This window comes from Chiloscyllium plagiosum, unplaced genomic scaffold (genome assembly GCF_037043375.1).
Source record: "Chiloscyllium plagiosum isolate Xiang-an unplaced genomic scaffold, Cpla_swu_hap1 HiC_scaffold_19, whole genome shotgun sequence".
Lineage (NCBI taxonomy): Eukaryota > Metazoa > Chordata > Chondrichthyes > Orectolobiformes > Hemiscylliidae > Chiloscyllium > Chiloscyllium plagiosum.
Genome location: NW_028270157.1, coordinates 19,279,634 through 19,305,931, shown reverse-complemented (window position 1 = coordinate 19,305,931; position 26,298 = coordinate 19,279,634). Strand labels below are relative to the sequence as shown.

At 43.5% G+C, this 26,298-nt stretch overlaps 1 protein-coding gene across 3 annotated transcripts in view; it reads left to right on the top strand.

The window, feature by feature from the left end:
• The window catches only part of cracr2aa (calcium release activated channel regulator 2Aa), a 101,764-nt gene that overhangs the window by 28,830 nt on the left and 46,636 nt on the right, over positions 1–26,298 (top strand). For 2 of the 3 annotated variants that reach the window (XM_043708892.2, XM_087997083.1), the window contains exons 3-7: positions 971–1,082; positions 9,548–9,722; positions 19,317–19,463; positions 22,976–23,066; positions 23,200–23,292. In XM_043708892.2, the coding sequence (XP_043564827.2) occupies positions 971–1,082; positions 9,548–9,722; positions 19,317–19,463; positions 22,976–23,066; positions 23,200–23,292 (618 nt within the window). The remainder of the gene's footprint in view (positions 1–970; positions 1,083–9,547; positions 9,723–19,316; positions 19,464–22,975; positions 23,067–23,199; positions 23,293–26,298) is intronic. The other variant, XM_087997084.1, reaches the window with a different exon arrangement.

Genomic DNA, 26,298 nt, shown 5'->3' with positions numbered 1-26,298 from the left:
CACAGAGCATTAACATGGGCCTTTGCATTAATAACCTAGTTTAATACCATGAGGCCATTACTTCCCCTTGCTGCCTGTAGAACCGGAGAAGTGTGACAGCACAGAAAGAGGTCATTCGCCCCATTGTGTCTACACACGCTACTCATTCTAATCCAACTTTGCAGTTCCATTGCATAGCCTTGCAGGTTAAGGTATTTCAGGTACAGACCCAGGTTCTTTTTTTAAATGAGTTGAGGGTTTTCACCTCATCCCCCAAACTAGGCAATGGATTCCAGATTAATTTTATCAATGGGTGATAAAGGTTTCCTCATGTCTCCCCAAACCATCTACTGTCACCTTAAATCTGTGTCTCCAGTTAATTGACCTCACTGCTGGAGGAAACAAGTCTTCCTTGTCAGCTCCATTCAAGCCCTCTGTCATTTTGACCTATCTTACACTCTCCATGACCTTGATCTCACCCACCCTCACCAGTGTCAATTCTCAATTCCACATCACCCTTGCTCACTGACCTAAATCTGTACCCAGATCTGAATGCTTCACCTTAAAAATTCATAATTCCTGTGATCAAGTAGTTTTATTGTCTCATCCCTCCCTGTCACTGGTAACGTCTCTATACAAGTAGCTCATGAACCCCAGGTTAGTGCTCTGGAGACCCATGGCAGATAGATTTTTAAAACAAAACCTGGAATTGTAATGACAGTAAAATCCCATTTGGTTCACTAATATCCTTGAGAGACATCTAGCATCTTTACCTGATCTGGTCTAAATGTCATTCCAGATCCACAGCAATGTGGTGGACTCTTAACTACCCTCTGAATCAAGCCAATCAGATCAAAGGGCAATTAGGGGTGGGCCAGTCAGTGGAGCCAACAGCCCATGAATGGAACTTAAAAAATGGCATGTAAGCAGCTTGATTTTTGAAAGAAAATTAATCACAATAAACTTCTGAGAAAGGTTTGTTTATTTGCAGCACCTTCAGACTGAGCTGTCCCTCAGTTCAAATGAACTCCAGGATGTGTTCGATGTCCTGGATGCTGATCAGAATGGCTCCCTGACCTTGGAGGAGTTTACCACAGGATTTAGTAAGTTCACAGCCTTAATTTCACCCTTAAGTTTCTGTCAAGAGAGTTTATACCATGACAATTCTTGGACTTTTCTCTTTTCCATTTATCCATTCACGAAAAGTGGATATCACTGACTGGTCCAACATATGTGGCCAATCCCTAATTTTCCTGGAGAAGGTGATGTCTTCTTGAACTGCTGCAATTCATTCAAGAACTAGAAGAACAAAGACAATTATAGCACAGGAACAGGCCCTTCGGCCCTCCAAACCTGCATCGATTCAGATCCTCTATCTAAACCTGCCATCTATTTTCTAAGGATCTGTATCCCTCTGCTCCCTGCCCATTCATGTATCTGTCTAGATACAGCTTAAGTGATGCTATCATTCCCACCCCTACCACCTCCGCTGGCAACGCATTCCAGGCACCCACCATCCTCTGCTTAAAGAACTTTCCCTGTATATCTCCCCTAAACTTTTCCCCTCTTACTTTGAACTTGTGACCCCCTACTAATTGAGACCTCCACTCTGGGAAAAGGTTTCTTATTATCCACCTCTCATGATTTTGTAGGCCTCAATCAGGTCCCCCCTCAACTACAACCTTTCAAATGAAAATATTCCTAATCTAAACAACCTCTCCTCATAGCCTGCACCCTCCTTAACAGGCAACATCCTGGTGAACCTCCTCTGTACCCTCTCCAAAGCATTCACATCCTTTTGGTAATGTGGCAACCAGAACTGTACACAGTATTCCAAATGTGGCCGAACCATAGTCTAATACAACTGTAACATGACCTGCCAATCTTGTACTCAATACCTCCTCCGATGATGGAAAGCATGCCGTATGCCTTCTTGACCACTCTACTGACCTGTGTTGCCACCTTCAGGGGCGGCACAGTGGTTAGCACTGCTGCCTCACAGTGCCAGAGACTTAGGTTCAATTCCCGTCTCAGGCAACTGTCTGTGTGGAGTTTGCACATTCTTCCTGTGTCTGCGTGGGTTTCCTCCCACAATCCAAAAACGTGCAGGTTAGGTGAATTGGCCATGCTAAATTGCCTGTAGTGTTAGGTGAAGGGGGGAATGGGTCTGGATGGGCTCCTCTTCGGAGGGTCGGTGTGGACTTGTTGGGCCGAAGGGCCTGTTTCCACACTGTAAAGTTATCAATGGACCTAAACACCCATATCTCTCTGAAAATTGCTTTTCCCCAGGACTTTTCCATTTACAGTATAGTTCACTCTTGAATTGCATCTTCCAAAATGCATCACCTCGCATGTGCCCATATTGAACTCCATCTGCCAGTTCTCTGTCCATCTCTCCAATCTATCTACATTGTGCTATATTCTGTGACAGTCCCCTTCACTATCAGCTACTTCACCAACTACTTGTCACCTGCAAACTTGCTAATGAGGCAACCTTCACCTTCCTGCAAGTCATATTACAATCAACAGCAGTCCCAGCACAGATCCCTGTGGGACACCACTGGTCACAGGTCTCCATTTTGAGAAGCTCCCTTCCACTACTACTCTGTGTCTCCTGTTGTCCAACCAGTTCTCTATATATCTAGCTAGAACACCCTGGACTCCATGCGACTTCACCTTCTTCATCAACCTACCATGGGGAACCTTATCAGATGCCTTACAAAGTCCATGTATATAACATCTACATCCTTTCCCTCATCAACCAACTTTGTCACCTCTTCAAAGAATTCTATTAGGTTTGTAAGACATGCTCTTCCCTGCACAAAACCATGCTGCCTATCACTGATAAGCCCATTTTCGTCCAAATGGGTATATATCCTATCCCTTAGTATCTTCTCGTAGCTTCCCTATCATTAACGTCAGGCTCACAGGTCTGTATTTACCTGGATTATTCCTGCTACCCTTCTTAAACAAGGGGACAACATTAGCATTTCTCCAGTCCTCTAGGACCTCTCCCATTTTCAAGGATGCTGCAAAGATATTAAAGTAGGTCCCTACAGTGTGGGAACAGGCCTTTCAGCCCAACAAGTCCACACCAACTCTCCGAAGTGTAACCCACCCAAACCCATTTCCCTCTGACTAATGCACCTAACACCGTGGACAATTTTGCATGGCCAATTCACCTGACCTGTATGATTTTGGACTATGGGAGGAAACAGGAATACCTGGAGGAAACCCATGCAGACAGTTGCCCGAGGCTGGAATCGAACCCAGGTTCCTGGTGCTGTGAGGCAGCAGTGCTAATCATTGAACCACTGTGCCGTCCTTATCTGTTAAAGCCCCAGCTATTTCCTCTCTCGCTTCCCTCAGTAACCTGTGATAGATCCCATTTGGACCGGTGACTTGGCCACCTTAATGCCTTTTAGAATACACAACAGTTCCTCCCTCCTTATGCCGACTTGACCGAGAGTACTCAAAGCTCTATCCTTAACTCAACATCCACCATTTCCCTCTCCTCGGTGAATACCGATGTAAAGTACTCGTTAAGAATCTCACCCATTTTCTCTGACTTCAAGCATAGCTTTCCTCCTTTGTCCTTGAGTGGGCCAACCATTTCCCTTGTTACCCTCTTGCTTCTTAAATATGAATAAAAGGCTTTGGGGTTTTCCTTAACCCTGCTCACTAAGGATATCTCATGACCCCTTCTAGCCCTCTTAATTCCTCATTTCTGATTGATCCTGCATTCCCAATATTCTTCCAAAGCTTCATCTGTCTTCAGTCGCCTAGACCTTATGTATGCATCTTTTTTCCTCTTAGCTAGTCTCTCAATTTCACCTGTCAGCCATGGTTCCCTAATGTTGCCATTTCTATCCCTCTTTTTCACAGGAACATATCTCTCCTGAACTCTAATCAACCTCTCACATATCGAATGTGGATTTCCCTTCAAAAAGCTGCTTCCTAATCTACATTCCTCAGCTCCTGCCGAGTTTTGATACAGTTGGCCTTCCCCCAACTTATCCCTCTTCCTTTAGGACCACTCTCATATTTGTCCATGAGTATTCTAAAATTATTGCATTGTGATCACTATTCCCAAAGTAATCCCACACTGAAACTTCAACCACCTGGCTGGGCTCATTCCCCAACACCAGGGCCAGTATGGCCCCTTCACGAGTTGGACTATTTACATACTGCTCTAGAAAACCCTCCTGGATGCTCCTTACAAACTCTGCTCCATCCAGTCCTCTAACACCAAGTGAAACCCAGTCAATATTGGGAAAATTAAAATCTCCTATCACCATTACCCTGTTGCTCCGACATCTTTCCACGATCTCTCTACATATGTGTACCTCTACCTCATGCTTGCTGTTGGGAGGCCTGTAGTACAATCCCAACATTGTTACTGCACCCTTCCTATTTCTGAGTTCTGCCCATATTGCCTCACTGCTCAAGTCCTCCATAGTGCCCTCCTTCAGCAGCTGTGATATTTTCTTTGACCAGAAGATTCGATGTAGATAGACCCACAATGCCATTAGGGAGGGAATTCCAGGATTTTGACAGTGAAGGAATGGTGATATATTTCCAAGGCAGGATAGTGAGTGGCTTGGAGGGGAACCTGCAGGTAATGGAGTTCCCATGTATTTGCTGCTCTTATACTTTAGGATGGTAGGAGTCACAGGTGCTGGTGAAGAAGCCTTGGTGAGTTTCTAGCGCATCTTGTAAGTGAAATACACACTCTTGCTACTGAGTGCTGGGAGTGGGTGTGGTGCCAATCAAGTGGGCTACTTTGTCCTGGATGGTGTCAAGCTTCTTGACTGTTGTTGGAGCTGCACCCATCAAAGCAAGTGCGGAAAATTCATCACATTCCTGCCTTGTGCCTTGTAGGTGGTGGACAGGCTTTGGAGAGTCAGGAGAGGATATGGTATAAGTGGTATTGGCACTGGACATAACAGCCTAAAGAGTTTTCATGAGACTTTGTTGGCTTTTTAGGTCTAATTTGGCAAATTTAGCTAATTCAGTATAAAAGATTGAAGAACTTTAATCGAAAATCGAGCTTCTTGTGTTCATCTAAAGAAAACGTGTGCAGGAAGTTTACTCCCCGATCATGTTAATCCAATCAAACCAGTCACCAGGATGAAGTTTCTGATAATTGTGCTCATTTGCATACTTCTGAGAACTCAACGTTTAACATTAAAAATTAAACCTCTTTTCTTTCTGTACACAATGGGCCGCATTTTAAACTCCCCTCAGGTGGTTGTAAATTTGTGGCACGTGGAGGTGGGTCATACATGTGCAAAGTATCCTGCCCGCTGTTTACTTGTCCACTCCTGCCCTCACTGTGGTATTTCCCATGGCACAGCTGGCAGCCCACCTACCAGTGGGTTAATTCAGGATGGTACATAAGTGGTCAACGCCAATCTAAAGGCCTCACTGCAATGCTGTTGGGATTCTACCTGAAGTGGGTGATGTCCACTCCAAGAGGGTGACTTTCATTGTGTGGGTTTGTGGTAGACTTGGCAGGGGAGCGATCCCCGTTTTATTGGAACCCCCTTAACCCTTTTGAGGCTTTCTCCCAGCAAGGTGTTACACTCTCCTGTCTTCCATCTCCCTCTCAAACTGTGTTGTCTCTCCTCATCCTCCCATCCCCATCACCCAGGCATGTCAGTTGGTATCTAGAGAGCTTCCTGACTCCCCTACTAGGGTGAGGAACAGGATATTCAGTACTTCATACAGTTCAACTCAATATCACAAATGGACATGTTTCAAAATTACTAATGTATTAACTATTAGCTATTAATTTATGAGGAAACTGCACACCAGTTTAATAAGTAAATGATCATGTTTATATTTTTAAAGCCCTTTGAGTTATTGACAGGTTGTACACAGTCGATGGACTGGATACACTGAGTAAACTGATAAACGCATGTTCAGCTGGGTTATTGAAACTGTGCCAGGGTACACCAAGGGATATGTTGTAATGCAAACAGAAAGTTCTCAAAACTTTGACTGATTGTGCTTAGTCAAGGTGGATTTGCCAGTCTGCCAGGTAGAAGTGTGTTTGAGTGATAACTTGCAAAAAAGCATCATATCAGAAAGCTCACTCAGTTACCCAAAGTGGAAACTCCTGGCAAACATTTTCAGATGAGTGAAGACTAAAGAAAAGGTAAAACTGCAAGATATTGAGGAAAAACACTCTTGGAAGCAGATGGATTTTACAGTGTGCTTTCCATTGTGTTCCAAAGTATATGTGGCATCACATTGAATTGATGTAGGACGGAAAATTACAGGACGGCTGGGCAGATGGCTCCCTCAAGGGGGTAGAAAAGACAATGGCAAGCCAACAGACATAGAACAGACATATTCACTGTGGGCGGCTAAATTAGAGCAGAGTGCGACTTCTGCCCCTCAGTGGCCGGAGGCCGAACTCTCTTGAGTGGTCCTAACAGTGCTCACACATGGTAATGGTGATTGTTAGGACCCCATAGAGGTTGCTGGATCAATCCCGGAGTGAGGTATGCTGGGGATTTTGGTCAGGTTGTGTTTTTTTTGGTAGGGGGATGGAATTGGAGTAAGTTTTAATGTATGTACAGGTAGAAAGGAAGAAGGTACTGTTATCTTAAGGGACATGCCACTTAAGGGACATGCCACTGAGGGACAAAAGGCACATCCTGAAGGGAAAAAGTAAAGATTGCAGATGTTAGAGATCAGAATCAAGTTGACGTTTCAAGCATGAGCTCTTCATCAGGAATGTGGGGGGGGGGGGGGGGGTGGAGAGGAGGGATGGGGGGAGGTGGGAGAGGAGAGGAGGGGGGCCCCAAGGGGGCTGAGAGATAAATGGGAGGGGGGTTTAGCTAGGGGGAAGGTAGCTGAGAATGCAATAGGTAGATGAAGGTGGGAGGTAATGGTGATAGCTTAGAGAAGAGGGTGGAGCCGACAGATGGGAAGGAAGATGCCGAGTTGGAGGGTTGGATCTGGGATAAGGTAGAGTGAGGGGAAATGAGGAAACTGCTGAAATCGACACTGATTCCGTGTAGTTTGAGGGTCCCAAGGAGGAAAATGAGGCATTCTTCGTCCAGGCGTCAGATGGCTAAAATCTGATAGTGGAGGAAGCCCAAGACTTGCATGTCCTTGGCAGAGTGGAAGTGGGAGTGGGAGTTGAAGTGTTCAGCCACAGGGCAGTGGGGTTGTTTAGTGCTTGTGTCCCAGGGATTTCTCTGAAATATTCCACAAGTTGGCATCCTGTCTCCCCAATGTACAGGAGACCACATCAGGAGCAATGGACAAGTAGATGATGTACGTGGAGGTGCAGGGAAATTTCTGCCTGATGTAGAAGGATCCTTTGGGGCAGAGGTGGAGGAATTGCGGAGTAAGGGATAGCATTCAACTTCTGATCTACTTCAAACCGACTGACTCCCACAGCTACCTGGACTACACCTCCTCCCTACCTACCTCCTGTAAAAACATTATCCCTTATTCCCAATTCCTCTGCCTCTGCCGCATCTGCTCCCAGGAGGACCAATTCCATCACGGAACATCCAGGATGGTCTCCTTCTTCAAGAACCACAATTTCCCCTCCCACATGGTCAACGATGCCCTCCAGCACATCTCCTTCACTTCCCGCACCTCCACCCGTGAACCCCACACCTCCAATTGGAACAAGGACAGAATGCCCCTGGTCCTCACCTTCTACCCCACAAACCTCCAGTTACAATGCATTGTCCTCCACCATTTACATCACCTATAAACAGACTCCACGACCAGAGACATATTTCCCTCCCCACCCCTATGTGCTTTCCACAGAGACCATTCCCTCCGTGACTCCCTAGTCAGGTCCATGCCCCCCCCACCAACCCACCCTTCACTCCCGACACCTTCACTTGACACCGCAAGAGGTATAATACCTGCGCCCACACCTCCCCCCTCACCTCCATCCAAGGACCCAAAGAATCCTTTCATATCTGGCAGAGATTTTCCTGCACCTCCACACACATCATCTATTTGTCCATTGCTCCTGATTTGGTCTTCTGTACATTGGGGAGAAAACTTGCAGAACGTTTCAGAGAACATCTCTGGGACACCTGCACCAACCACCCTACCACCCTGTGGCTGAATACTTCAACTCTGCCTCCCACTCCACCAGGGATATGAAAGTCCTTGACCTCCTCCACCATCAGATTCTGGTCACCTGACGCCTGGTGGAAGAACGCCTCATCTTCTGCCTTGGGACCCTCCAAACACACGGGCTCAATGTCCACTTCAGCAGTTTCCTCATTTCCCCTCCTCCCACCTTATCCCAGATCCAAGCCTCCAACTCGGCACCACCATCTTGAACTATCCTACCCGTCCATCTTCCTTCCCACCTATCGGGTCCATCCTCCACTCTGACTTATCACCATCACCTCCCCCCCACCTTTATCCACCTATCGCATTACTAGCTACCTTCCCTTCAGCCGCAGTCTCCTCTCATTTATCTCTCAGCCCCCTTGCCCGCCCCACCCCGCATTCCTGATGAAGAGCTTATGCTCGAAACGTCGATTCTCCTGCTCCTTCGATGCTGCCTGACTGGCTGTGCTTTTCCAGCACCACACATTTTGACCCCCCTAGCCCACTTCTTAAAAGGAACCAAGCTACACCAACGTCAGTTTTTTCAATTAACCTGTATGGATATGCTATGACTCATCTCGAGAGCGAGTGGGTCTTGAACCTGGAGTGTCATATTTTAATTATTGGAATGCTACCACCGAATTGTAACAGCCGTGTGCTGTAATTGCTTTGAATTGACCTGTTCTGATATCCCAGGGCAGGTGGCCCTTGACCCCAAACCCTCCAGCCTAAAGGCAGTGGCACCACCATTGTACCGCAGAAATCCCTATGCCTATTGTATTATGGCAGGTGCAGTGTAATATCGGGATAATGGAGATTTTAACAAGCTGAAGACAAGAAATTGCTGGAGAAACTCAGCAGGTCTGGCCATATTTGTGGACAGGAAGCAAAGTCAATGTTTCAGGTCTCTCCATAGGTACTGCCAAAGTTTCTCTCTGTAGATGCTGCCAGACCTGCTAAGTTTCTCCAGCACATTCTGATTTTGTTTCAGACCTTCCGCAGTTCTGTTTGATTTTAGCAAGCCCCAATTGAACCTTAATTATTGATTTATATTTGGAGGGTGGGCTGTTGACTTCAACACCCACGTTATTATGGGGCTGAGCTTGTGACCGAGTGTTGTGTGAGTGAGAACGTGGTGGGGTGAGAACCTGCTCTGTTTACAAGCCCTTTCCACCATCAAAAACACAACCAGCAAGGGCACGTAATATCTGTCCATAGCGAGACTGTACTGAGTCAGTTAATGGACAGCCATCATCTGAATTAGACATTCGATTGAACCAGAAAGTGCCTGTTCCTAAACTGCTGAAGAGCAATTTATGGCAACGTAAAAGAGGACTGTGAGACCAGCAAAGTGACTCCTGCACTGAGCCAGTAAGGGAACAATGGGCTGAAGAGTCCCTTTCCTTGCTGTAATCACTCCATGATATATTTACTGACTGAGAAATATTTGGAATTTTCACACATTCAGGTCAGTTCCTGTTTGGAGAAAAGACAATTGTAGACAAGTTAAAGAGAAGCCAGGATCAGCCTGAGAGCCTGTACCTGAATCAATGTAACCAACAGTTGGTAACAGCTGATGATGAGGAGGAGCACCACTTCCAAACCATGATGGAGAACCTGGGAGCAAGGAGCCTCTTTAAAGAGTGAGTGAAACATTGCATCACACAAGCAGATATTTGTGGCTGTGTTTTCCTGGGAGGATTTGACATTACACCTGCAAGCATGTTCAATGGATAATAGGGAAGGCAGGTGGAACATTGGCTTTTATTTCATGGTGAATGGAGTACACACGTAGGGAGATTTTTGCTAAAACTATTACAAGGCATTAGTCAGAATACACTTGGAATACGGTGGAAGTTTCAGTCTCTTTATCTAAGGAGAGATATATTGGCATTGGAGACGGTTCAGACAAAGTTCATTCCAGTTATAGAGGGATGTTCTTATGAGGTGAAGTTTGTAGTAGGTTGGGCTTGCACTCATCAGAGTCCAGAAGAATGACAAGAGACTTTATTGAAACACACACGATTCTTAACCGGTCTTAACCGGATAGATGCAGAAAGGATATTTCCCTTTGTGACAGAGACTTGGACCAGAAGGAATAATCTCAGAGTCATCCATTTAAGATAGAAATGAGGAGAAATTTATTCTGTCACAGGGGATTGAATCTAGGGAATTCTTTACTGCAGAGGGCTGTGAGGCGTTAAGTATGTAGCTAGACCCATTTTTAATCAGGAAGCGAATCAAGGAAGGAGACTAGAGTTGAGGATTAACAGATCAGCTATGATCTCATTGAACAGCAAAGCAAACTTGATGGATTGAATGGCTAATACTGCTCCTGTGTCTTATGGTCTAACAGAAATGCTCAACTTATTTAATTGAACAAAGTTGTTGATAACTGTTTGCCATTTATGTGGTTGGAATATATCTTTTAAAAAAGTATTTATTGAGTCAATTACAGGGAACATAGGGGCAGGAGGAGGCCATTCAGCCCATCAGGCCTGTTCCAACATTCAGTAAGATCATAGCTAATATTGATGTAGTCTCATCTCCACCTCCCTGTCCTCCCCCAATAATTCTTTGTCTATTAAATATCTAATTCAGCCATGAATGGATGTAAAGAGCCAGCCTCCAGAAAATTCCATATTCTAAAGATCCTCTGACAGAAAAAAATTCTCAATCCTGTCTTAAATTGCGAACCCAGATTCTTGGTATTAATCTCAGCTACAAGAGGAAACATTGTACTGGTCCAGTTCCCTCAAGATCTTACATATTCCAGAAGGGAATCAAATGAATCTTTCCTTGTACTGCTTCTAATGCCATTATATTGTCTTTTAACTGATGACACCAAAACTGTATGCAGTAACTCTAGATGTGGTCTTACCAGGGTCCTGTACCACTACAATAAATCTTAAAAACTTAGCTTAAATCTATATTTTATTCCCTTTGTAAAAATCACCCATATTCCATTCTCACTTGTGCCCTTAAGCATTAGCTGTGGGTCAGAGGCTGTATCTCTTGTCCAGCTTTCAACTTTGTGATTTTTAAAAATTCCTGCCAACATCAACAAATTATATTTATAAAGCTGTGACTTAGTAAGACACCTCAAGGTACCTAACAGGAATAACATCAGACAAAACGTAATGCTGAACTACAGGGGGAAGCAGACAAGAAGATTTTAAGGGTTGTCTTAACGGCGTTGTGAGAAGTAAAGAGTTAGAAAGGTTCAGAGAAGGTTAATTCCAAATTTTAGGATTCAGGCTGTTGAAGGCACTTCCTCTCCCCGGCCCACTCCATGAACAAAGAGAACGGAATTATGTTTCCCACTTTCTTCTCCCTCTGTCATAATGTGAGTGTCTGTGTGTGCTCATGTGTGTGCGCGCATCTGTATGTGTACGTGCATGCGTACGTGCGTACATGCGTGTGTGTGTGTGTGAGAGAGAGAGAGAAAGAGTGTGTGTGTTAACAAAGGGACTGGAGTTTTGGATAGTAGTTTCCTAGAATCATACAGCTGTACAGCATGGGAAAAGATACTTCGGTCCAACCCGTCCATGCTGGCCAGATATTCTACATTAATCTAGTCCCATTTGCCTGTATTTGGCCCATATCCCTCTAAATACTTCCTATTCATGTACCCATTCAGATAACTTTTAAATGTTGTAAGTGTATCAGTCTCCACCGCTTCCTTTGGCAGCTCATTCCAGACAGCCTCTGTGTTAAAAAGATGCCCCTCAGATCCCTTTTAAATCTTTCAGCTCTCATTATGCCCTCTAGTTATGGACTCCCTTACCCTGGGGCAAAGACATTGGCTATACACTCCATCCATGCCCCCCCATGATTTTACAAAGTTATATAAGGTCACTCCGCATCCTCCAATGCTCCAGGTAAAATAGTCCCAGCCTATTCAGCCTCTCCCTCTAGCTCAGGCCCTCCAACCCTGGCAACATCCTTGTAAATCTTTTCTCAGCCTCTTCAAGTTTCACAACATCTTTCCGATAGCAGTAATATAATATGCCAATAGTTTATAACTATTTACCTGTAGCCAGAGTCTGATTACTTTTAATAAATAGTGATTCCTGTTCGGTACAGAAACCCAGTATGTATTTTTAATCAATTTGGTTTCAAAACACTTTTGTGTATTATTAAACATCTTTAACTTCAGTGGTGACTGCAGGAATAGTGAGGCTTGGTTTCCTATAAGCTATCTCAGTGAATCATGACATTGGAATATGTTCGGACAACTCCTTAAACCGTCTGTCCGGTTTGGACGCAAGATATTTTTTATCATAATGTATACCCATTTAGATACAGGGATTGGTAAAGTAGAATTTTATGCAGGGGTAATGTACAATTTGTAGACTAGCCATGGCTTAGTTGGAATATTTTCACCTCTTAAAGATTTGAGGTCAAATCCTACTCTAGAATGTAAACATGAACATCAAGGCTGGCACTCCAGTGCAGTACTGATGGAGTGCTGTACTGTCAGAGGTGCTGATGAGATGTTCAATTGAGAATTCAAGGTGGCATTAGTTGGTTACTTAAATAGAAATATTGTGCAGAGTTACAGGGAGAGGATGGGAAAGTAGAATTAAATTATAGTGCTCTCAATCAACAACCTGGAGCATCAGAGGCTGAGGGGTGACCTTATAGAGGCTTATAAAATCACGAGGGGCATGGATAGGGTAAACAGACAAGGTCTTTTCCCTGGGTGGGGGAGTTCATAACTAGATATGGACTAGAGGGCATAGGTTTAGGGTGAGAGGGGAAAAGTATAAAAGGGACCTAAGGGGCAACTTGTTCATGTGGAGGGTGGTGCGTGTATGGAATGAGCTGCCAGAGGAAGTGGTGGAGGCTGGTACAACTGCAACATTTAAAAAGCATCTGGATGGCTATATGAATAGGAAGGATTTGGGGGATATGGGTCAAGCGCTGGCAAATGGGACTAGATTAGGTTAGGATATCTGGTCAGCATGGACGAGTTGGACCGAAGGGTCTGTTTCTGTGCTGCCCATCTCTATGACTCTCTGACTGATTATCTGGCCATTATCTCATTGCTGATGAAAAAGGAAGGTTATATTAAAGGAGGAAAGTAAGTCTTGAGGAGGAGATGTGTGTACTCAACTATTTATTCCTACAGTGTGGTGACCAGAAACTGCACACAGTTACTCCATGGTTCTTATGACCGCACCAAAGTTCAGTACAGCTCTAACATATTCCCACAAGCCTGTCCAATTCAGACTGATGGTGAACTCAATGTATTGGGGGTTATAGTCGTGTCAGTGAAATAATGCAAAGTTGCAGATTGAAAATGTGACTTGCAATCTGCCTTTATAAGCGCTGTGCACGTCAGAATGATCCAATTGTTTGAGTCTTGTTAAGAATGTTATGCTCATCAGGACAAATGCAAGAATCCCAAATCTTGAACAATTACAACAATTTTAAACTACTTTAAGATGCTCCCAGTGTTTTTATTTTCAGGCAGTACCCTATGTTGCTGAAAGAGGTCACTGAAGAAATGCTGTAGCCTCCAGGTAACAATTTCCAGTTCTCCTTAAACATCTCTCGGAGGAGAATGTGGTTGTAAATACTAGGAGGCAACCTGTCAGTTGCAATAAACTAAATGAACATTGAGAAGCAAGGACAGCCAGTATCAATTTGTTACAGGCCATGCATGTTTAACAAATGACTTTAATTAAAAAATGACATCTGGAACACCAGGAATGCCATTGATATGGAACCACAGAAAGGATACAGCACAGGAAAAGGCCCCTTGCCTTTTATGCCCATTCCAGCACTCTGCAACAGCAACACATCGGGTCTTACGACCCTGCTCTTTTCCTCTAGCTCTGTTTTCTGTTTTCTCTCTCCTCAGCTGCTCATCCAAATCCCTTTTGAAAGTCATCATCTTCAATCACATTCTCAGATAGTATACTCTAGATCCTAACCACTTGCTTGTAGGTTTAGATTAGGATTGATATAGGGCTGTGAGGAGAGAGCAGGAATTAGGATTGATCTGAGATTGTTACAGGGTAATGGGAAGAGAATGAGGCAATTAGTTTGGAATTGATACAGGGCTATTGAGAGAGTGAGACAGTGGGATTAGTTTGGGTTTGATACTGGCTTTTGGTGAGAGGTGGTAGAGTGAGGCAGACGTTTTGAGTTGGATATGTTCTCTTTCAGTGCAATAGAAAATCCAAGTTCCTGTCTTCGAGCATCCTCTGAAACATCAGCTGATCAGTGGTATAAGTTGTTGGAGGGGACTTTGAGAGATAGGATTTGCATGCATTTAGAAAGGCAAGGACTGATTAGGGATAGTCAGCATAGTTTTGTGTATGGGAAATTGTATCTAACAAACTTGATTCAGTTTTCTGAGGATGTAACCAAGAAGATTGATGCGGGCAGAGCAGTTGTTAACCGAGACTTTAGTAAAGCTTTTGACACGGTTCTCTTGGTAGACTGATTAGTAAAATTAGATCACATGGGATTCAGGGAGAGCTCACCAATTGGATACAACATTGGCCTGATGGTAGGAGACAGAGACTGGTTCAGTTAGTTCTTGGACAGTGTAATATAGAGGGTAATTTTATTTGTTTTAGGTATAATAAACTTTGGTCTTGTTTTGTTAACAAATAAAGTGGCAGCCTTTAGCAAATGTTCAGTGACTGACCACCAAATTAAATAACCTGCAAAAATAAACATTATGACTACCAAGCAAGTTTCATGCTGGGATCTGACTTGCCCGGTGTGGCCATCAGCTGGGATCATAACACCTATCTCTTACCTTCTTTGTTCTTGTCTCTAAATAAAATCCTGTCTTCTGACAAAAGCATAGCTTCAAATTCTAGCAGGCCAGTTCGTGGCATTGGAATTCAATTAATAAATCTGAAATCTACAAGTTAGCCTCAATAATTGTGATGTAGATGTACCGGTGTTGGCCTGGGAGACGAAGGTTATAGTCCAACAGGTTTATTTGAAATCACAAACTTTAGGAGCACTGCCCCTTTATCTGGTGAAGAGAAGAGGGAACCCCCAGGCACAGAATTTATAATCAGAGAGATCAAAAGATCACACAAATAGTGTGAGTGGAGTGTCACTGGAATAATAAATCTTTGCTGGTGATCAAGAGTGTCAGACTGTGTGAGAAAAGTCTAGATTAGAGTTGTGCTGGAAAAGCACAGCAGGTCAGGCAGCATCTGAGGGGCAGGTTTTCCTGCTCCTCAGATGCTGCCTGACCTGCTGTGCTTTTCCAGCACAACTCTAATCTAGGCTCTGATCTCTAGCATCTGCAGTCTTCACTTTTCCCTGTGTGAGTAAAGTATCAACAGTTGAATGACAAGTGAGAGGATACTCATAATCTGGTTAATAGAGGCAGAGAGATAATTACAAAATATTTAAAATAATGATGGTGCTGGAGACAAAACAAATGACTGCAATAACATGCTAGGTATAAGAGTCGCATGCTGAGGATCTAATCTAGTAACAAGTATTCAAAAACTGTCCAAACTAATTAAGGTTAAGAGATCATACCAAGTTATCAAGGTGATGATGTCAGAACAGGAGAGTAAGGAAGATTTTACAGAACGGTCTGGTGAGGTCACATGTAGCACAACATGAACCCAAGATCACGGTTGAGGCTGTCTTCATGGGTACGGAACTTGGCTATCAGTTTCTGCTCAGTGATTCTGTGTTAGAATCATAGAATCAGAGAATGCCTTCAGTGTGGAACAGGCCATTCAGCCCAACAGGTCCACACTGACCCACTGAAGAGTATCCCACCCAGACCTATTCCCCCACCCTATTACTCTACATTTCCCAAATCTAATCCACCTAACCTACACATCTCTGAACACTGTGGGCAATTTAGCATGGTCAATTCATCTAACCTGCACATCTTTGGTCTGTGGGAGGAAACCAGAGCACCCGAAAGAAACCCATGCAGACACTGGGAGAATATGCAAACTCTACACAGACAGTCGCCTGAGGCTGGAATCGAACCTGGGTCCCTGGTGCTGTGAGGCAGCAGTGCTAACCACTGAGCCACTGTGTCTCATTGTTGTGTATCTCGAAGGACACCTTGGAGGATGCTTACCCAAAGATTGGAGGCTGAATGTCCTTGTCCGCTGAAGTGTTCCCCAACTGGGAGGAAGCTCGAGAAGTGCAGTGTCGTGAGGTTATCCATGGGCTTGCGGTGCCCGTCCTTGATGGAGATGCGTATATCCAAGAATGAGACTGATTCTGAAGAGTAGTCCATGGTAAGTCTGGTGGTGGGATCAAGCGTGTTGATATCATTGTGTGATCATTTCAGTGATTCCTCACCATGAATCCAGAGGTAGCAAATGTCATCAGGTGTATCGAGTGTATAACGTTGGTTGGAGGTCCTGTGCAGCAAAGAAGTCTTGCTTAAACTTGTGCAGGAAAATGTTGGTGTATTGGGGTGCAAATTTGGTCCCCACTGCTGTTCCATCTCCATCAAGGACAGATATCTCAGTACCTCACTCTACCGCAAGCCCCCAGATAACCTCACGATGCTGCACTTTTCTAGCTAAACCCTAAACATGTTAAAGGAGCCATCCCCTGTGGATAAGTCCTGCGTATACATAGGATCTGCTCAGATGAGAGAGAGAATGCAATGGACACTAAAGGTGCTCTCATAAGAACGGGATACGATACTCGACTCAACGAACACCGGTACTGACGTGCCACAGTGAAAAACTGCAACGACTTCCTCAGAAGACAGGATAGACTGATAGAGTACCCTTCATTGTCCAGTACTTCCCCGGAGCAGAGAAACTACACCATATTCTTTGCAGTCTTCAACATGTCATTGATGACGATGAACATCTCGCCAAGATCATCCCTACGCCTCCACTTCTCACCTTCAAACAACTGCCAAACTTTAAACAGATCATCGTTCATGGCAAACCACCCAGTTTTCAGAACATCAACCACAACACCACACAACCCTGCCACAGCAACCTCTGTAAGACATGTCAGTTCATCCACATGGATATCACCGACAACGTGGGAACACCACCCAGCACACACATAGCAGATACTTTTGTGACTTGGTCAATGTTGTTTCCCTTATGTGCTGCAGACAAGGATTCTCCAGTGCATGGTATATTGGTAAGACCATGCAGACGCTATGTCAACGGATGAATGGACGCCACACAACAATTGCCAGACAGGGATGTTCTCTCCCAGTTGAGAAAAGCTTCAGCGATTGAGAGCATTCAGCTTCAAAACTTTGGGTAAGCATCTTCCAAGGCAGCCTTCAAGATACACAACAACACAGAATCGCTGAGCAGAAACTGATAGCTAAGTTCCATAACAATGAGGACAGCCTCAACCGTGATCTTGGGTTCATGTTGTGCTACATGTGACCTCACCAGACTGTTCTGTAAAATCTTCCTTACTCTCCTGTTCTGACATCATCACCTTGATAACTTGGTATGATCTCTTAACCTTAATTAGCTTGTACATTTTTCAATTATTTGTTATTTTGCTTAGACTTTCAGCATGCAACTCTTATTCCTATCATGTTATTCCAATCATTTGACTTGTTCCGGCACCATCTTAATTTTTTGTAATTATCTCTTTGTCTCAATTAATCGGATTATAGTCATCCGTTCGCTTGTTATCCAGCTGTTGACACTATACTCACACAGTCTGCCACTCTTGATCACCTGCAGAGACTTATTACTCGCACTCACACCATATGTCTGACCTTTCTGATCTTTCTAGTTATAAATTCTGTGCCTGGGTTCTCTCTTCACCTGATGAAGGGGCAGCACTCCAAACTTTGCGATGCTGCAGTGCAGAGGGACGTGGCTGTCCTTATGCATTAAGCATAGAGGGTTGGTCTGCAGGTACAACAGCTAATTAGGAAGGCAAATGGAATTTTGTCCTTCATTGCTAAAGGGATTGAGTTTAAAAGCAGAGTGGTTATAATGCAGCTAGTGAAGCCACAGCCAGAGTACTGAGTGCAGTTTTGGTCTCCTTACTTGAGAAAGGATGTAGTGGCACTGGAGGGGGTGCAGAGGAAGTTCACTAGGTTGATTCCGGAGTTGAGGGGTTGGCTTATGAGGAGAGGCTGAGTAAACTGGGATTATATTCATTGGAATTTAGAAGAATGAGGGGGGTCTTATAGAAACGTATAAAATTATGAAGGGAACTGATAAGATAGAAGTAGAGAGGATGTTTCTACTGGCAGGTGAAACTAGGACAAGAGGGCATACCCTTAAGATGAGAGGAAGCTGGTTTAGGACTGAATTGAGAAGGAACTTCTTCATCCAGAGGGTTGTAAATCTATGGAATTCCTTGCCCAGTGAAGTAGTTGATGCTACTTCAGTAAACGTTTTTAAAGCTAAGGTAGATACTTTTTTGAACAATAAAGGAATTAAGGGATAGGGTGAGAGGGCGGGTAAATGGATCTGAGTCCATGAAAAGATCAGCCATGATCTTATTGAATGGTGGAGCAGGCTCGAAGGGCCGGACGGCCTACTCCTGCTCCTAGTTCTTATGTTCTGACGTGTTCAAATAAACTTGTTGGACTGAAACGGGTGTCGAGTGACTTTCAATACTTGTCACCATCGCAACTGTCATCAAAATCTGATCTACACATGTCCTTTAGGGAAATAAACCTGCCATCCTAACCTGGTCTGGCCTACATGTAGCTCCAGACCTACGTCAATATGGCTGACTCTTAACTTCCCTGAAAGATAGCCAATGAGCCACTCAATTCAAGGGCAATTAGGGACAAGCAACAAATGCCTTTCATACCAACAACATCAAAATCTACTAAAAGACTTAAAAAACAGTGTGAGTACAAGATTCTTTTAATAAATTTAGATTTCAAAAATTGGTAATCTGGTTAGTGATCTAATAATCTTGCATCCTTGTTATCGATGTTGCAGCTATAGCTTTTCTTTCAAAACACAGAGACACTTGGATGTAAAGTAGACAATTTTTTAGAGTGCCTAATATTTAATTCCAGTGACCACAGTGGAACCCAAACTACCCTGTGTCATCAGTAACTGTTGGTTTTTCTATGTAAATATAATGGTATAACGTTGTATAAAATCAAATGCAATGCCTTCAGGTGGGAGCTGATTGATGGTCTGTGTCCCTTGACCCAATCATTCCCTGAGCTCTAACCTTGAGGAATCCTGAAAGTCTTGCACAGTCTCCCACCAGGTCTGCTCATGTGTAAATATCAAATAAAATTCTGCATTTTTCAGCCAACAAGAAATCCGAAACTTATGGACACAACTGAGAAAGGATGAGCCACGTTTACTTAGTCATTTTGAAGAATTTCTGGAAAGAGTTTTTATTCAGATCCAAGAAGCCAACGAGGAAAAGGAAATGATGGAATTTGCTCTAAAAAGGTTTGTTTGATCCCTAACAATCTCCATCCCCCAACTTACTTTGAATACACATGGAAAAGGGAAATGTATACGTTCATGCATGGTCTGAAATTTTCTTTCATGTTACCAGTTAAAACTACTCTGGCAATAAATGGTGCTATTTTATTCACAACACAGGGTTTTTTCAGTAGGGAAAATGAGATGGGAATCTATTGCAGGAGACAGAAACCCTGCTGGAAAATCTGAAACTGAGTGAGAAGGGGCTGGCTAATTGGGAGAAGTGATGTGTGGGATCTGTCCAGTTACATGCCTCTGAATTAACCTTTTTGTCTTTCCTATTTCGACACAACTAGCACCCCTGGTACCTCCAGATGCCTGTTTCAACATTGCTGCCCTATTGCACCTGGCTCTGATTGTGACCCTTTGACTGACTGTGGATCTAATGTGTCAGTGTTAGCCCCTGAAGTTGATTCAGGAGCCCCCCCCACTTTAGAACTCTATTTTTCTGGTTGCTTGGATTTGGTTGTGTCTGGAAATGAGATTGATAAAGGTAGCAGGATTCTTGGAAGTCTTCATTCAAACTGGTGAGTAGGAACAATATACAGGACAACACTTTGCAAAAGATCTCTGAAGAGAACCATCTGCTCTTACCATGTGATTTTACATCACTTCGCCTGATGACATAGATTACCTTATTTATATATTTGCATGAACCCTTTTTACCACAGGAGCTATGCCCCTCAGATGGTTCATCAATCCCTCCCCCCCGATCTATGCCCCACGCACTATTCCATCAGCCCAACCCTCTCTGATCTATGACCCTCAGATGATACAAGCTTCACAATTCTTTCTGTGTTAGGTAAGTGCAAGGTGGCTGACTATCCACTAAATCCCTTGCTGCTCGGGGTAAGGTGCTGGAGAAACTCAGCAGTTCTGGCACCACCTGTGGCGAGAGAAACAGAGCAAAGATTTCACGTGCTGCAGAAAAGTGTGGGAGGAAGAACAAATGGAAGAGATGGGAAAGCCGCCCAGGGAAAAATGAAAGAGGAGTGCCTTACATTATAGAGGAGACAAAACGAAAGGGGGCTGAAGAGTTTTTCCAGCCCTTACTGGTTTCATTTCAGCATCCACTCACTGGTCAGGGATCTGACAACTCATAATCTCTGCTCCCCACTCTCATATTTCCAAACTAAAATGTGCATTCCACATGCATGCAAGTGACTCTCACCTGCCTCATAATTACCTTCACTGGTTCCCTGTCACATTCCTGTGAAATTAGTAGTAGTTTGACTACTGGACCTGTGCCTTACAACACACTTCACATTCAACAACCAAATATATAAACAAATCAACGGCACACCCATGGGCTCACCCATCTCTGGACTCATAGCAGAAGTGGTAATGCAAAGATTAGAACAAACAGTCATACCGCAAATTCAACCCAAACTCTGGGTCAGATATGTAGATGACACCTTTGTAATCATTAAAAACACAGAAATAGAGAACACACACCGGATCATCAACGCCACACTCACAGGAATCCGATTCACTAGAGAGGAAGAAAAGGACAACCAACTCCCATTCCTAGACGTGATGGTACAGAGAACACTGAACGGAGAATTCACCACAAAGGTATACAGGAAAGCCACACACACAGACCAAGTCCTGAACTACGAAAGCAACCACCCCAACACACACAAAAGAAGTTGCATCAAGACACTGTTCAAAAGGGCCACAACACACTGCAGTACACCAGAACTGCAAAAAGAGGAGGAAGAAGAACACCTATACAATGTATTCACCAAAAACGGATACCCGCGCAATTTCACCAACAGATGCCTAAGGGAAAGACAACAGATCGAGGACATGCCGCAACCCAAAAGACTACCCACATTACCATACATCAAGAGCATTTCCGATCTGACAGCCAGACTACTGCGACCACTAGGACTCATAACAGCACACAAACCAACAGCCACTGTCAGACAACAACTCACCAGAACGAAGGACCCAATACCCAGCATGAGCAAAACCAATGTAGTGTACAAAATCCCATGCAAGGACTGCACAAAACACTACATAGGACAAACAGGAAGACAGCTAACGATCCACATCCATGAACACCAACTAGCCACGAAACGACACAACCAGCTCTCCTTAGTAGCCACACACACAGATGACAAGCAACATGAATTCGACTGGGACAACACTACTATTATAGGACAAGCCAAACAGAACTGCCAGGGAATTCCTAGAGGCATGGCACTCATCCACAGATTCAATCAATAAGCACATCGACCTGGACCCAATATACCGACCACTGCAGCGGACAGCTGGAACTGACAACCGGAAGCGGCAGAGACAAACCACTATAAATGCCGGAGGAAAGATCACAGAAGCACTTCACAGGAGGCTCCCAAGCCCTGAGGATGTCACCTAGACAGGGAACGAAACGTCTGCAACACAAATTCCCAGCTCGACGAACAAAACCACAACAAGGGGTGTGAATTTTAGATTACATTCAATTGGCCATGATCTTATTCAAGGGGAGAGTAGATTCAAGGAGCTGACTGGTCTACCCCTGTTCTAATTTGTATGTCTATATGTTGGTAAAATGAAATCTTACTGAGGCATATATGATCCTGAGGGAAGGGGGTTTAACAGGATAGATGCTAAGAGGATGTTCACGCTTCATGGAATCTAAAAATCGGGGGCGGGGAGGGGGAGAACTTTGGAATAAGGGGCAGCTATTTAAGACTCTCGTCCCTAGACCTGCAGCATCCTACCTTCTGTCCTCGCACTTATGCCCGGTCGCTAATCACATGAAGACACTTCCAATGGTCCAACTCCCTAAACAACACATGACATCAATTCTCCTTTATCGTCTGCCCCACCTCACTGCCCTCCATTGTTTTCCCATCTGCCCCTTCAGCTTCCTAACTGCTTCTTTGCCCCTGCTCCACCCCATGCTCCTAACTCTGCTCCATGTTTTCTCGCTGTCCCACAGAAACTTCCCTGAGCTGATGTGATCAGATTTCTCAGCCCTGACATTCAAAACTATAAGATGTGAAGTGTTTCTGTTCTTCCTATTTTCTATCGGGTTAATCTCTGTAGTCAGCTATCACCTTGTTGTACTGTGTCCTGCACTTACTAATCACAGCTAGATTGTGCAGTCCATTATCTAAAAAACCTTAAGCAAGGTCAGAACAACCTTTCTTAACACGATAATCTACACAAACTCAACTCTCCTGCACTCCCCAGCATTTGACCAGAGTGTTCGGTAAGAGTTTTGAGGTTGAAACTAAGTTGTGAAAATTCCAATGGGAACTTTGACAAAGAGAATTGAGAAATGGAGTTTGAGAATTTTGTATAATTCGGACTTTCCGCTTGTTTGATATGTTTGATCCTTAGCTCACTGGATCTGACTGTGGGAATTCAGGAAAGTGGCCGGCTGTTCAACTTGAATTACACTTGTTTCATTTACAGCGCAGTTCAGAAATTATAACGCAGGTGAATTTATTGGTTATTTGCAGAAAAGCAGCAGAATACAGTGAAGAAATAAAACATCTTTATAATGAAATGGAGCAACAAATAAAAAGTGAAGAAGATAAAATGTTTCAGAAAGTAAGAACTTTTTATTAAAAATCGTGAAGTTTGAATGATTTCAAATACAGATTTATATATTAATTTCAAAAGGGTATTATAGACATTCTAATTGATTTTATACATGGGGCTTGTCTCTCTTTCATTTGTCCAGAATTCAGATTCGAGGTCACGATGCCAAGAACTGGAATATGTGCTGAGTGTTAAAGAGCAACAGCAGGAAGAACTTATTCAAAATCAAAACAGGGTAAACTGGGTGCACTTTCTAATGTGACTGCAGTACAGCCTTGCTTTGATATTATATCTCCTTGTTCCATAGATCCCCCACCATCGTACTAAACCTCCTCTCTGTTGTCTTCACTCAATCTTTTCTCACTAAACCCATTGGATGTTAGGAGAACAAGAGATGATCTCATCGGATTGTACAAGATCCTGCCAGTCAGGGTGGATGGGAGGGGTGTTAGAAAGCTTGACAGGGTAGATGTTGAGAGGATTGTAGGATAATTAGATTAGATACCCTACAGTATGGAAACAGGTCCTACGGCCCAACAAGTCCACACTGACTCCTCCAAACAGCAACCCACCCAGATCCATTCCTCTATCTTACATTTACCTCTGATCAATGCATCTAACACTATTGGCAATTTAGCATGGCCAATTCACCTGACCTGCACATCTTTGGACTGTGGGAGGAAGCCAGAGCACTCTGAGGAAACCCACGCAGACACGGGGAGAACGTGCAAACTCCACACAGAGTTTGGAGGTAGGAATTGAGCCTGGGTCCCTGGTACTGTGAGGCAACAGTGCTAACCACTGAGCCATCATGCCGCCCAACTAATCTGGAACTCGAGGGCACAGTTTAAAAATAGAGGGGGTCTCACTTTTAAGATAGAGATGAGGAGGAATTTCTTCTCTGAGAGTCATTAGTGTTAGGAATTTTCTTCCCCGGAGAACAGTTGTTTAATATATTCAAGAGGGAATTAGATACTTTTATGATTCACAAGGAAGTTGAGGGTTATTGGTGACAGGCAGGACAAAGACTCTGTGGGGCAGGTTTGAGGGGCCGAATGACCTGCTCATCCTCCAATTTCTTATGATCTTAATTCTTATGAGCTTATAAAATCCTTCATTATTATAAACACCTTAATCATGTCTGCTCCCAAAATCCTTCATTATTATAAACACCTTAATCATGTCTGCTCCCAATCACTTAAACTGAAGGAAATATAATTAATATGTTAACTTTCTTCAAGACTTAACCCTTACTGCCTGGTAACGTTCCACCACCTCTTCCTGAAGGTGTGGTGCATAATCAAACACACTTATGAGAGATGCCGATACATAACTGAAGCATCCATCCATTATATTTGAAGATCCTTGAAGTTTAGGCCAATATTTATTTTTCACCTTTTTGATTCCAATTTGTCCCACTAGTACTTGGTGCAATTTGTACGTGACCACTAAATTTCTCTTAACATCCACATTTGGTAGCTTCCCTCCATTTTGAAAATCTTTCTTTCCAAGAGAATGGTGTTGCCTTTTCCAAGATTGGATCTCACCACCTCCACCCCCCCGCCCCACTACCACCATCCAACACACATACACACAATTTACTACAGGGTGGTCCTTATCAGTGACACCATGAGAAAGTTCATTGAGGTTATTTAGATATGCTTGACCCTTAAGGAGTCCCTGCAGATTGCCTTTGATTGGCTAATATTTGTGTAACTGTTGTGGCACTGTTTCTCTATTGACAGGCTCTGGTTGCTTCCCCACAGCTTCCCGAAATGTACAGGCCTGCTGTTGCTGCACGTCTCTCTTCCCACTGTTCTTAAACAATAGAGACAGAGGATCCTGGCGCTGTCACGATCTTATAGTATTGGATACAACCTGGGACATCTTGGGTAGATTCATTGCCACCACTCCTTCATTGGTCTAAACCCTTGATAATGTTTTACGCAGAAGATCGGCTTAATCTTAATGAAACAGGAAATATGTTTGTTACATAGTTCTTAATAACTCATTACTTTATATCTAAGATACACAATTATCTCTTGTGAGATAGCAGCCTCAACTTAAGATTTTTGCTTTTCTTCAACTACAGAGTTAATATCCATCACTACTTTAGCTACACGGTATTCCTCACGATGTTGGTAGATGCCTATTAACACATACCTGCTGAAGGGCTTATGCCTGAAATGTTGATTCTCCTGTTCCTTGGGTGCTCCCTGACCTGCTGTGCTTTTCTAGCATCACACCTTTCCACTCTAGTCTCCAGCATCTTTCTCTCTAGATGCCTATTATCATCCTGGTTTTTTTTATTCTTGGTTTAATACTTCACTTTGGGCTTCAAAATTATAAATTACGAAGGAAGGAAGCAATAATGAAACTTTCTTCAGAAGCTATTTTGGAGGGAGTTATAATAGTCTCAAATTAAATATGACAGAAACTAAATGACAGGAACATTGAATAGAAAAGGACAAACTATAATGAGTAGAGCAGAGTGGTAGTAAAGAGAGATCCATTGTTCAGATTTCTTAGTGGCTAAGTGTAATATATTAAAAATGCCATCTCTTATACATTCTTTTTAATTTGAAAGAAGTTATTTTCTCTAGCCACAGATAGGTGTACAGAACAACCTCAGTCAGCTGAACGTCAATTATATGAAGTTCGGATTGTCTGAACAAGATTTCAAGGTCCCATAAAAACATTATCCATTATCCAAACAATCAATTATCTGAACAATCAGTTATCCAAACAAAACACTCCCCGCCTGTCTCGTTCAGATAATTGAGGTTGTTCTGTATTTTGTTTATTCAAACATATGATTGTATCTGTATCCACTCCAGCCTTTACCAGCAAAATCCAAAATGCTTGATGAAAATGTTTTGCTTGGAAATTTGTTTTTGCTTCAGTTGCTAAAATTTGAAGGTACAGGGACCCTTTTGCTCCAGAGTAGTTCCTTGCTGTCACTGGGTCAAAAGCTTTGCATTCCCTTCCTAACAACCCCAAGGGTTTACCCTACACCCCAAGGCCTGCAGTAGTTCAGGAAGGCACCTCACCATCACCTTCTCAAGGGCAATTGGGTGTGCAATTAGTGTTGTCCCAGCCAGCAACACCCACATTCTGTGAACAACTTGCAAAAACTATTCTTATGATCTGTTCTCAGTTCTTTCCCAAGTCAATTTTTATTGAGTGTTTCTCAAAGAAAAGGTTAGTGCAAAAGGGAAAAATAAATTCCATTTGACTTCAA